Source organism: Archocentrus centrarchus, chromosome 10 (genome assembly GCF_007364275.1).
Source record: "Archocentrus centrarchus isolate MPI-CPG fArcCen1 chromosome 10, fArcCen1, whole genome shotgun sequence".
Classification (NCBI taxonomy): domain Eukaryota; kingdom Metazoa; phylum Chordata; class Actinopteri; order Cichliformes; family Cichlidae; genus Archocentrus; species Archocentrus centrarchus.
Window position 1 is genome coordinate 7,426,828 of NC_044355.1, and position 12,112 is coordinate 7,438,939.

The window sequence follows — 12,112 nt, forward strand, 5'->3', positions numbered from 1 at the left end:
CTGTGACATGTTTCTATATAACACCACCTCACATTATTATCCAAATACTGCCACAAGTTTAATGTCGACATTCTTGTCTAAATTCTAAAGATCTGAAAGAAGTTAGTAATTGGTTAAAGTTCAGCATCTCATTACTTGATCCTGTCCCCATCAAATCTCTGTCATTCTTTTATTACATTTATATTGTTGAGTCTCTCCTCCTTAAGAAAAAACAAATAAACCCATAGTTTGTTTGTACTCTTTTATCACCAATACCTACAACCTGTACCTGTCACAGTTACCTAAATGGATTCATGGATAGTACATGATAGAAAGTTGACAAGATAGAAAGTTTAGTAAACTTTAATTTCAGCAGAGCAGGAGTTAAATAAGGATGGTACAGGAAGATTTGCAAGGTATGCAACCACACAAGCAGACCTAAATATGTTATGTTTTCATCTTTAATGATAAGTACATTGATTTACTGGTACTGAAATGTGCTGTATTAATGAAATTGCCATTGCCAGTCAGGCTCTTCTTGATGGGATTATTGCTTGGCTGCTTCTTTGTGCAGCTGGGACTCTCGGTCTGTGTCTTGCATGGCTTTTCCTGTGCTGTATCGCAAATGTTGGATAGGATGAAAGGATGGTGTGGTGACAGTTTACATTAAAACAGTCAGTTTAACTGTGAAAGCGTAAGATTCTATAAAAACATTTTTGTGGCCATTATTTGATGGCATAGCAAACAAAATTAGATATTGTGACCACATTTCACAGATTTTGAGTTTGTGACGTTAATCTGGTTGACCTTGAACCTGTGGCGATTGTTTAGATGTTCTTTGCTGCTGTGTTGCACACATGTTAACGTGTGTGCAACACAGCAGCTAAAAATGTCTGGCTTTCTTGCAGCTTCCTGTAGGTATAATAAGTAGGTGGCCTATGTTTGTCCACAGAGTGTATGTCTTCCCCCATTTTTACTGGGTCAGATTGGTAGCTGTTTTAAGGCCAGGAGAGGTCTGTTTATTTAATTCAATTTAGTTTATGTATATAGCACCAAATCACAACAAGCAGTCACCTCAAGGTGCTTTATATTCTATATATCTACAATAATTACAAAGAAAACCCAACAGTCAAAACGACCCCCTATGAGCAAGCTCTTAGCGACAGTGTGAAGGAAAAACTCCCTTTTAGCAGGAAGAAACCTCCAGCAGAACCAGGCTCAGGGAGGGGCAGTCATCTGCTGTGACCGGTTGGGGCTGAGGGGAGAGAGACAGGACAAAAGGCATGCTGTGGAAGAAAGCAAGAGATTAATAATAACAAATGATTAAATGCAGAGTGGGGTATAAGCAGAGTAAAAAGAGGCAAATGAAAAGTAACACTCAGTGCATCATAGGAATCCCTCCCCCAGCAGCCTAGGCCTATAGAGAGGGTGTCTGTCTCCGGAATCCAAACTGGGAGCTGGTTCCACAGAAGAGGGGCCTGAAAGCTGAAGGCTCTGCCTCCCATTCTACTCTTAAGTATCCTAGGAACCACAAGTAAGCCAGCAGCCTGAGAGTGAAGTGCTCTGTTGGGGTGATATGGTACTATGAGGTCTGTAAGATAAGATGGGACCTGATTATTCAAGACCTTGAATGTGAGGAGAAGAATTATAAATTCTATTTATTCTAATTTCCCTGATCGAATCTTCCTAAAGGGATTAATAAAATTTAATCTAATCTAATCTGAAGCATTTTGCATCAGCTAAAGGTTTTTAGAGAGCTTTAAATACAACCTGATAATAATGAATTACAATATTCCAGCCTAGAAGTAGAGATTTGGGGGAGGAGTGGAGGGGAACATTAACAGATGTACTGGTGCAGCATGTGTTGTGATGGCGACCCTGTATTTGTATGTTTTGGTAATCAGAGAGCTGACAGTGAAAGCAAAACTGTGGTTTCTGGTTAATCTACATTCATTAAACCTCAGGTTTGGCATCTTTGCTTCAACTGTTTCCCCCAAGACCTGAATCCAGATAAGCTACTGCATATTGACAGATGACTGCACATTTGTATTTTAAGAGAGTAATTCACACTTTACAAATGGGCAGTGCAGTTGTAGGGTGGTTAGCATTGTCACCTCACAACAAGAAGGTGCCTATTTTTAACCCCAGCATAGATCATTCTTTCTGCAGTATCAGTGTTCTCGTTGTGCCGGAATGAATTTCCTTCGGAGACTCCACCTTTCAACCACAGTTCAAAGATGTTGCATGTCAGGTGATTCTAAATTGGCCATGGATATGCCTTAGATGAAGTCTATAGAATAAAGCCCTGTATGAATGCTTGTGCTTCGAGGAAAATGAAACAGGCATTGAGAATAAACTGAGTAAAAAACACAGTTTTACTGATAATTTACTATTTTCATGATTACAGGTCAATCATTTTTTTAGGATATTTAATAGAAAAATAATATTGTACTCAAAAATATATATTGATTAGTGTATAATTATGTCTGATTCATTCTCCTAAACTTAGAATTAATATGTTAAAATACACAAGAGCGGGCACCAGTTTGTGGAAGTTGCCATGTTGCCCCACCATCTTGAGCACAGTGTGATGTACATTGGTATTCCAATGAATTTTATGTATGTGGCTAAAGATTGGTGAAACAGCAGTGCTTACTGACAGAAAAGTTCAGGATATATTCAACAACTTATCACTGTGTCTGTCATGTCCTGGGCCGTTGGCCCAGCGTTTTGTGTTAGTTTATTTCCTGAGTGTGTCCTCCCAGTAGGTTGATGTCTTGTGTTTCCTAGTGTTGTGATATGTCTGCGTCTCTGTCCTGAGTCTGTGCCTGTTCCCCGTGTTTAGTCAGTATGTTCCTTGGTTTGTCACTTCCTGTTTATTTTGACAGTCTGGTTTTCCTGTGCTTTGTGTTCAGCTTTGCTTCCCCTGTGTAATTAGTTTCATTTGCCTCACCTGTTGTTCCCTGCTGTTTCCTCTTGCCCTGATTACCCAGTGTGTATTTAAGCCCTCAGTTTCCATGTGTTCCTTGTCGCGTCGTTGATGTTGTGTGCCCGTGTGTTCCCTGTGTTTGCCCGTCGTCTCCCTTCCAAGATTTTTGTATTTGTTTTTCCCCTGCTTAAATAAATCCCTTTTAAGTTACGCTGACTTCTGGAGTCCTTCGTGTCAGCCATTCCTCGCCTGTTTCCTCCCCGGCCGTGACAGAACGACGCGACCAGACTATGGACCCCGCGGATACCAGGAGCCCCTCCGAGCAAGAGGAAGTGATTTTGGAGCTCATAGATCTCTCCAGGAACATCATTCATGCCACTGATGAACCCCGTCAAATTATTCAGGCAATTTTCTGCTGCAGACTTTTTTCTTCCTCCACTTGGCTCCTCACCCATCCTGACACTGCCTCCCTTGCCCATTCCATAATCATGCTCCGGAAAAACTTACAAGCTAAACTGTATAATATTGGTCGCCCTGTCCAGGGCAAGGACACAACCTTTTTCCTCCAAGCCATCACTAATTCACCTCTCCTGCAGCCGGTCATCTCACCTCCGTCGTCTCCTCCGCACCACTGCAGCTCAGCACCACAGGCGCTGCCTCGCTTTCCGGATCCGCCGTCATCCCTTCAACTCACCTCTCCCACCTCGTCATTTTCATCCTTTCACCCACAGCCCACCGCCTCCCCAGACCTCTCTTGGCTGCCAGATGATGTGGAGATTATTGATTCACCTCTGCTGGTGGACATCCTGGATGCTGAGAATCGTGCTTCCCACTCCAACAGAACGCGAAGGAAGCAGCGCTCCCGGCGTCGCCGTGCTCCTCCCCAGCCACTCTCGCCTCAGTCAGCTGTAGCGCCTGCTCAGTCGCAGTCTTCCCAGTCAGCTGTAGCTCCAGCTCCCCCTCAGTCGCAGTCTTCCCAGTCAGCTGTAGCTCCAGCTCCCCCTCAGTCGCAGTGTTCCAAGTCAGCTGTAGCTCCAGCTCCCCCTCAGTCGCAGTGTTCCAAGTCAGCTGTAGCTCCAGCTCCCCCTCAGTCGCAGTGTTCCAAGTCAGCTGTAGCTCCAGCTCCCCCTCAGTCGCAGTGTTCCAAGTCAGCTGTAGCTCCAGCTCCCCCTCAGTCGCAGTGTTCCAAGTCAGCTGTAGCTCCAGCTCCCCCTCAGTCGCAGTGTTCCAAGTCAGCTGTAGCTCCAGCTCCCCCTCAGTCGCAGTGTTCCAAGTCAGCTGTAGCTCCAGCTCCCCCTCAGTCGCAGTGTTCCAAGTCAGCTGTAGCTCCAGCTCCCCCTCAGTCGCAGTGTTCCAAGTCAGCTGTAGCTCCAGCTCCCCCTCAGTCGCAGTGTTCCAAGTCAGCTGTAGCTCCAGCTCCCCCTCAGTCGCAGTGTTCCAAGTCAGCTGTAGCTCCAGCTCCCCCTCAGTCGCAGGGTTCCATGTCAGCTGTAGCTCCAGCTCCTCCTCAGTCACAGTCCCAGACCCCTCAGTTAGCTCCAGCTCCCTCTCAGTCGCAGTCCCAGACCCCTCAGTTAGCTCCAGCTCCCTCTGTTCACCCTGCTCCAGCTCCCTTAGCTCCAGCTTCCCCTGCACCTGTACCTGTTCGGCGGGTGGGGGCAGCCGCGGACGGGCTGACCTCGGCACTCGCACCTGTTCCGCGGGTGGGGGCAGCCACTGACGGGCTGACCTCGGCACTCGCACCTGTTCCGCGGGTGGGGGCAGCCACGGACGGGCTGACCTCGGCACTCGCACCTGTTCCGCGGGTGGGGGCAGCCACGGACGGGCTGACCTCGGCACTCGCACCTGTTCCGCGGGTGGGGGCAGCCAGGTCCAAGCCTTCGCATCGGTTTTCTGTGTTAGCTGCAGCAGCAGGGTCTCAGTCAGCTCTAGCTCCAGTCGCTCTCCCTCGCCTTCAGTCAGCTCCAGTAACTCTTCCTCGGTCCCCAGTGTCAGCTGTTTCAGTGCCCTCTCAGTCAGTTCCCTCAGCCCCTGTCTTAGTTCCTTCGGTTTTGGTCCCAGTTCCCTCAGCTCCTGCTCCTTCTGTAGCTCCAGTAGTGTCAGCTCCCTCTCAGGCCCCAGTGTCAGCTAGCTCTCGGTCTGTTTCCACGCAGCCAGATCTCCCTAGCTCTCGGTCTGTTTCCACGCAGCCAGATCTCCCTAGCTCTCGGTCTGTTTCCACGCAGCCAGATCTCCCTAGCTCTCGGTCTGTTTCCACGCAGCCAGATCTCCCTAGCTCTCGGTCTGTTTCCACGCAGCCAGATCTCCCTAGCTCTCGGTCTGTTTCCACGCAGCCAGATCTCCCTAGCTCTCGGTCTGTTTTCACGCAGCCAGATCTCCCTAGCTCTCGGTCTGCTTCCACGCAGTCTGCTCTCTCTCGCTCGCGGTCTGTTTCCACGCAGCCAGATCTCCCTAGCTCACAGCCCGCTCTCTCTGGCTCCCGGCCTGCTTCCACGCAGCCAGGCGTCTCCCGGCCTGCTTCCACGCAGCCAGTCGTCTCCCGGCCTGCTTCCACGCAGCCAGTCGTCTCCCGGCCTGCTTCCACGCAGCCAGTCGTCTCCCGGCCTGCTTCCACGCAGCCAGTCGTCTCCCGGCCTGCTTCCACGCAGCCAGTCGTCTCCCGGCCTGCTTCCACGCAGCCAGTCGTCTCCCGGCCTGCTTCCACGCAGCCAGTCGTCTCCCGGCCTGCTTCCACGCAGCCAGTCGTCTCCCGGCCTGCTTCCACGCAGCCAGTCGTCTCCCGGCCTGCTTCCACGCAGTCCCCTGCACCTCGGCTATTCCCCGAGCAGCCCCTGCTGCTCAATAAAGCAGCAGTGTGCCCTGTTCCGCGGTCCCAGCCTACGCATCCGGTGCCTCACTATGTAGGCCCCGTTCAGCCCATGGGCTCAGCTCACTCCGAGCCAATGGGGGTCTCCGCTCAGTCCGAGCGCTCCGCGCCTGAGGGCCCCGCTCAGTCCGAGCCGATGGGGGTCTCCGCTCAGTCCGAGCGCTCCGCGCCAGAGGGCCCCGCTCAGTCCGAGCCGATGGGGGTCTCCGCTCAGTCCGAGCCGATGGGGGTCTCCGCTCAGTCCGAGCGCTCCGCGCCAGAGGGTCCCGCTCAGTCCGAGCCGATGGGGGTCTCCGCTCAGTCCGAGCGCTCCGCGCCAGAGGGTCCCGCTCAGTCCGAGCCGATGGGGGTCTCCGCTCAGTCCGAGCCAGGGGGTCCCGCTCAGTCCGAGCGCTCCGCGCCAGAGGGTCCCGCTCAGTCCGAGCCGATGGGGGTCTCCGCTCAGTCCGAGCGCTCCGCGCCAGAGGGTCCCGCTCAGTCCGAGCGCTCCGCGCACGAGGGTCCCGCTCAGTCCGAGCCGATGGGGGTCTCCGCTCAGTCCGAGCGCTCCGAGCCAGGGGGTCCCGCTCAGTCCGAGCCGGTGGGGGTCTCTGCTCAGTCCGAGCGCTCCACGTCACCCGAGGGTTCCCCACCAGAGCCCGGGGTCGCCCTTCTCCGCCGCCGCATGCCCCGCGGTCGGCCTCCAGTGTCTGCTTCCCGTCGCCGCCGCCGCATGCCCTGCGGTCGGCCTCCAGTGACCCCTCCTCGTCGCCGCCGCCGCTGGGAGCGCGGTCGGCCTCCAGTGACCCCTCCTCGTCGCCGCCGCATGCCGCGCGGTCGGCCTCCAGTGTCTTCTCCTCGTCTCCGCCGCCGCCGCTGGAAGCACGGTCAGCCTCCGGTGCCTGCTCCCCGTCGCCGCCGCCGCTGGGAGCGCGGTCGGCCTCCAGTGACTCCTCCTCGTCGTCGCCGCCGCCGCTGGGAGCGCGGTCGGCCTCCAGTGACTCCCCCTCGTCGTCGCCGCCGCCGCTGGGAGCGCGGTCGGCCTCCAGTGATTCCTTCTCGTCCTCGTCGCCGCCGCCGCTGGGAGCGCGGTCGGCCTCCCTCGTTGGGACTTTGCTTTGTGGCCCCTTGGCCTCTGCGGCCTCCTGAACTGTGTGTTTTTTGTTTTGGATTTCCCACTGACTCCCCTGAACTGTGGACTGTTTTTTCCCCTGCTGTTTTTGTTTTGTCATAGCTCCTGGACTGTTCCTTGTTTCGACCCCCTGTTTTGGACATTGGAGCTCTCCGGCCTTGTGCCGTCGCTTTTTGTTTCATCCGGTTGTTTTTTTTTTGTTTTCTCATCCCCGTGTTTTTGCTCTGGTTTTTGGACTGTATTCAGCTTGTGCCATTGCTTTTCTTTGTTCGGTTCCTTGTGCTTATTGTTTTTTGCCCTTGTGCTCTACCCTTGCTCCAGTGCTTCCTTGTGTTTTTGGGTTTGTTCCTGACTTTGTTTGCTCCCTGTCTGTTTTTGTTTCGGGCCCTCCTTCCTGGTCCCCCGCCTCCCGCCCTGGTCTGGTTTTGTTTCTTGTTTTGGCCGTCGGGAGCCGGCCTTTGAGGGGGGGGTACTGTCATGTCCTGGGCCGTTGGCCCAGCGTTTTGTGTTAGTTTATTTCCTGAGTGTGTCCTCCCAGTAGGTTGATGTCTTGTGTTTCCTAGTGTTGTGATATGTCTGCGTCTCTGTCCTGAGTCTGTGCCTGTTCCCCGTGTTTAGTCAGTATGTTCCTTGGTTTGTCACTTCCTGTTTATTTTGACAGTCTGGTTTTCCTGTGCTTTGTGTTCAGCTTTGCTTCCCCTGTGTAATTAGTTTCATTTGCCTCACCTGTTGTTCCCTGCTGTTTCCTCTTGCCCTGATTACCCAGTGTGTATTTAAGCCCTCAGTTTCCATGTGTTCCTTGTCGCGTCGTTGATGTTGTGTGCCCGTGTGTTCCCTGTGTTTGCCCGTCGTCTCCCTTCCAAGATTTTTGTATTTGTTTTTCCCCTGCTTAAATAAATCCCTTTTAAGTTACGCTGACTTCTGGAGTCCTTCGTGTCAGCCATTCCTCGCCTGTTTCCTCCCCGGCCGTGACAGTGTCATTACCATTAGACAGAATTGACTCATCAACCAGTATCAGACTCTTTTCACAAAGTTTTATCACCTCCTCCAAAGTAAACAGACATGGACACTTCTCATTCGATATGCTGTCAGCTACGGTAGAACAGACTGACAGCCTACACTGACACGAAAATGTTTTTATGAACAAACAATAACAGAAACACGGTGGGTGGCAGCAGCTGTTATGGGGAAACACAAAGTGGCCGGCCATGGCTACTGTGTGGTACAGTCTAAATTCCGTGTGTTTGATCTCGCTTGCCTACTAAAATGTGTTTGTCGTATAGCGGCCATGGTAGCTATGAATATGCACTTGAACTGGGTAGGGGGTAAAAAAAAAAAAAAAAATTCAGTTGACTGCAATCTACTGACATCTAGTGGTGAGATTTTACATACACAGGTTTTACCTTTTAACAGCTTTCCGCAGAATTTTTTATTTTTTTTTTACTGACTTTCATTGCCCTGTATGACCTGTTTGTGACTGGGTAATGCCAGCAGAGGTTTTCAACGAGTCAGATAAAGAAAACCTATCTTGGCCCATTAAATGATTTCTATTAATATATCTCATTAATGCTGATGACATTTGCTGCCAAAACCATCAAATAGTTCTTTAGAGAAGTTTAAACTATCTCCATTGAGCACCGGGCATTGGTTCAGTCTACTCTTCAACACTCCAGGAAGCAAAATGTCATGACTACCAACCAATGAAATATCCAGCATGCAAATATCCTCTCAAATGCAGAATGTGGTAGATTTGAGGTATGTCTTGCATAAATCTAAGAATATAACTATCATATTGGCAGTGTTCAAAACTACACTCGACATAAAAACTGAACAATCTGGACAATTGCAATAGTAGATGAAAGAGAGGTGATAGGTTTTACAAAGCGCAGGAGGAGGTAAATGTGACAGGAAGTGTACTTCTGAATCTCTTCTGTGTTAGCCAATCAGTTACAGTTTACCATCTGACCTAAAGCAATCCTCTCACCTCCTTCACTCATTGAAAAACCAGTAAGGTCCCTGAGAAGAAGCAGTGTCAAGATGATTGTCCTGTGGATTATATTCTTTTGTCTTCAACAAGCATGTAAGTGCTTTATGATTTTGTATAAAAAATGTTCTTAGTTAACAAATTTACATGTCAAATAGATTTGCACTGCAAAGTTACCATGTCAAACAGAGTTCTACTTTTCTATTAATTCAGATTCTTTAGTTCCAGTGAAAACTGTTCAGCTTGGTGAACCAGCAACTTTAACATGTGCTTTACCCAAAGAGCTGAGCAGTAGAGGAGTCAACTGGTACAAGCAGAGCGTTGGGGACACTCTTAAACTAATAGCCACACTGTATAAATCTACAAGTGATTATGGTCCTGGATTTTCTAGTACAAGAATTCAGGTTCATAAAGATAAGAATTTTACCAGCCTGACCATTTTGAAGACAGTTCAAGAGGATGAGGCACTCTATCACTGTGCAAATACAGAATGGATTGGAACTACATGGAGTGGAACATATTTGTTAATAAAAGGTAATAAACTGTCATACTTTTACAAACTTTGAAATTGTTTCTTAGCATGTTTTAAAGAATGTCTTTGTGTTTTGTATTACACAGGAGATACTCAGGGGGTGTCAAACTATACAGTCAGTCAGTTGCTGATAGAAATGAATCCAGTCCATCCAGGAGACACAATGACTCTCCAGTGTTCAGTCTTCTCTGACTCTGAGAACAAGACATGTCCAGGAGATCTCAATGTCCTCTGGTTCAGAGCTGGATCAAATAAATCTCATCCAAACATCATCTACGCTGACAGGAACAGACGTAATGAATATGAGACCAGATCTGAGACTCAGCAGAGTTGTGTTTTTCGCTTCTCCAAGAACGTCAGCTCCTCTGATGCTGGGACTTATTACTGTGCTGTGGCCACATGTGGGGAGATATTATTTGGAAATGGAACTACACTGGATATTCAAGGTAACTTTATCACTGATCTATCAATTACACTTTAACATTTATGTTTCAAACAATTGGTCATAATTAACTATTAGTAATTTTTTTTTTGCATTCGCAGTCATCTCATCTGTAGGTGGCATTACTATTCAGCACTGGAAGTTATTTCCAAATATGTTGATACTAACATGATTGTGGGCTTTGGATTCAGTGTTTTTTAGTTTTTGAAATTTAGCAGTTCCTGGTTTTCATGTTTTGTTTTTTTAAAGTGCTTCTTCTTGTGCTCTAGTTGTATTTCCTGTCAATACTTACTGTTCCCTCAGTGTTCCTACTGTGCTTAATGCTTTTTCCTGACTTATTTTGGTAGCTTTTTGTCTCCTGTGTTTTGCATTTAGTTTTACTTCCACTGTCTTGTTAAGGTCACATGTTCCTCGTTTTCCCCAGCTGTGTCTCATTCCCCTGATTAGCCCTTGGTGTGTCTGTGAGTATAAGTAGTGATGTCTTCTCTTTGTCCATGTTACAGTTTCCAGTGTGTTCTCTTCTAGCTCTGAGTTCTGTTTACCTCATGTATGTGAACTTTCTATGTATTTTTGTCAGGTAACACAAAGGCTCACTTTCTCTTTCTGCAGTTTGTCTCCACACATCTGTGGGTCCTCTATCCTGCAACACTGTGACAGTGTCAGATACCAGTTGGGGTGATAAATATTCTTCAGAATTAATTCTTTGTTTGTTTTTTCATAGTGCCATCCACACAGTCATCATTTATTCATATGGCAATATTAATAGTCTGTTTGGCCATTTCTGCCATTGGAAATGTTTTCCTTATCTGCAACCAAAGACTATATAAGCAATTTAAAGGTAAGTGTTACAAGAAGCTAAAGAACATTATAAAGATTAAACTTATTCAAATTATATTTAAATGATTAAAAAGAACAAATATTTATCCCTATTTCATAAGAGAGTCACATTACATGAGCTGCTGTAATACAAAGATTCAATCATTGTATTATAAAGAAACTACATGCACAGGTCTCCATAGTGATTACTTCATCAATCAATCCAGCTTAAGTTTGACAAATAATTGATTATTATCAGTGAGATTTTTTATTAATAATAGGTTCTAATGGAAATGCAATATTAAGTTAATTTCACTATTATATATTTACTACTCATTCATTTATCCTTAGGAACAGAAAGTGCTATATCAGATACACAAACTGAGACCTCACACCAACCAGTAAGTGATGGAAATTTGTGTTATTCACTTCACATATGTTAGAATTTTTCTGTATTACTTTATTGATAACTTTTTAAAAATTATTACACAGACTGAAGCACTAAACTACGCTGCACTGAATTTCTCTGAAAGAAAAACAAGAGGAAGAAGGAAGAGAGAGTTTGCCGAAGACAGCGTCTACTCTCAAGTCGCATGCTGATGTTGATGCCACTGTTGAGCATATCTTGAAATTTAAATTGACACTGATGTCTTGTTACACTGCCTATATTTGTGACTACTTCTTGTTGTTTTTTATCTTAATATTTAACAGTTATTGTGTCATTATTTCTGCAATTAAAAGAAAACTGTACACATAATGCCTCATAAGTTTATTTAATGTTGTACTTCCTCATTCCGCCACCAAGTCTCCTTGTCCTCTTTTCTCTGTCAAGATTATACAACAAGTACTTTCTAGGCAGATTCCCTCAGCACTTCTGCTGTACTTTCTCAGCCATCGTTAAGCTATTCAGTACTACCCAGAGCCTCAACTGCATTCTGTAACACCATCCCAACCCAACATCTCCTCATTACCTACAGTGGGGGAAATAATTACTTGATCCACTTCTAAATTTGAAGTTTGCTCAAAAATAAATGAACAGTCTCTAATCTTTATGGTAGTTTCATTTTAAAGAAGAGAGGCAGAATATCATGTAAAAGTCCAGAAAAAACACATTACATAAAAGTCATAAACTGATTTGTGTGTCATTGAGTGAAATGACTGTGATTCCCAAGCAACTTGGCACTTGGGGGAGAAACCCTTGTTGCCAAGCACAGTGGTAAGATGTTTGTTGTAGAAGTTGGCCTTCAGGGTTGCACACACCTCAGAGGACTTTTTGGTCCACTCCTCTTTACAAACACTCTCTAAATCCTTTGAGTTTCTTGATTGCTGCTTGGCAGCTTGAAGCTTCAGGTCCCTTCACAGATTGTCTATAGGACTGAGTCTGGAGACTGGCTAGAACACTCAGTGACCTTAATGTGCTTTTCTCCTTCTCCAAACATGATGGGGTCAAGTT

General features: G+C 47.3%; 1 protein-coding gene across 1 annotated transcript; it reads left to right on the forward strand.

Moving 5' to 3' along the window:
- Window positions 1–8,907: 8,907 nt before the first annotated feature.
- LOC115787459 (signal-regulatory protein beta-2-like) lies at window positions 8,908–11,273 on the forward strand. The gene is made up of 6 exons (XM_030740183.1): window positions 8,908–8,965; window positions 9,083–9,403; window positions 9,488–9,847; window positions 10,565–10,681; window positions 11,011–11,060; window positions 11,152–11,273. The coding sequence occupies exons 1-6, from the start codon at window positions 8,923–8,925 to the stop codon at window positions 11,257–11,259; spliced, it is 999 nt and encodes a 332-aa protein (XP_030596043.1). The 5' UTR covers window positions 8,908–8,922; the 3' UTR covers window positions 11,260–11,273.
- The last annotated feature ends 839 nt before the right edge of the window (window positions 11,274–12,112 follow it).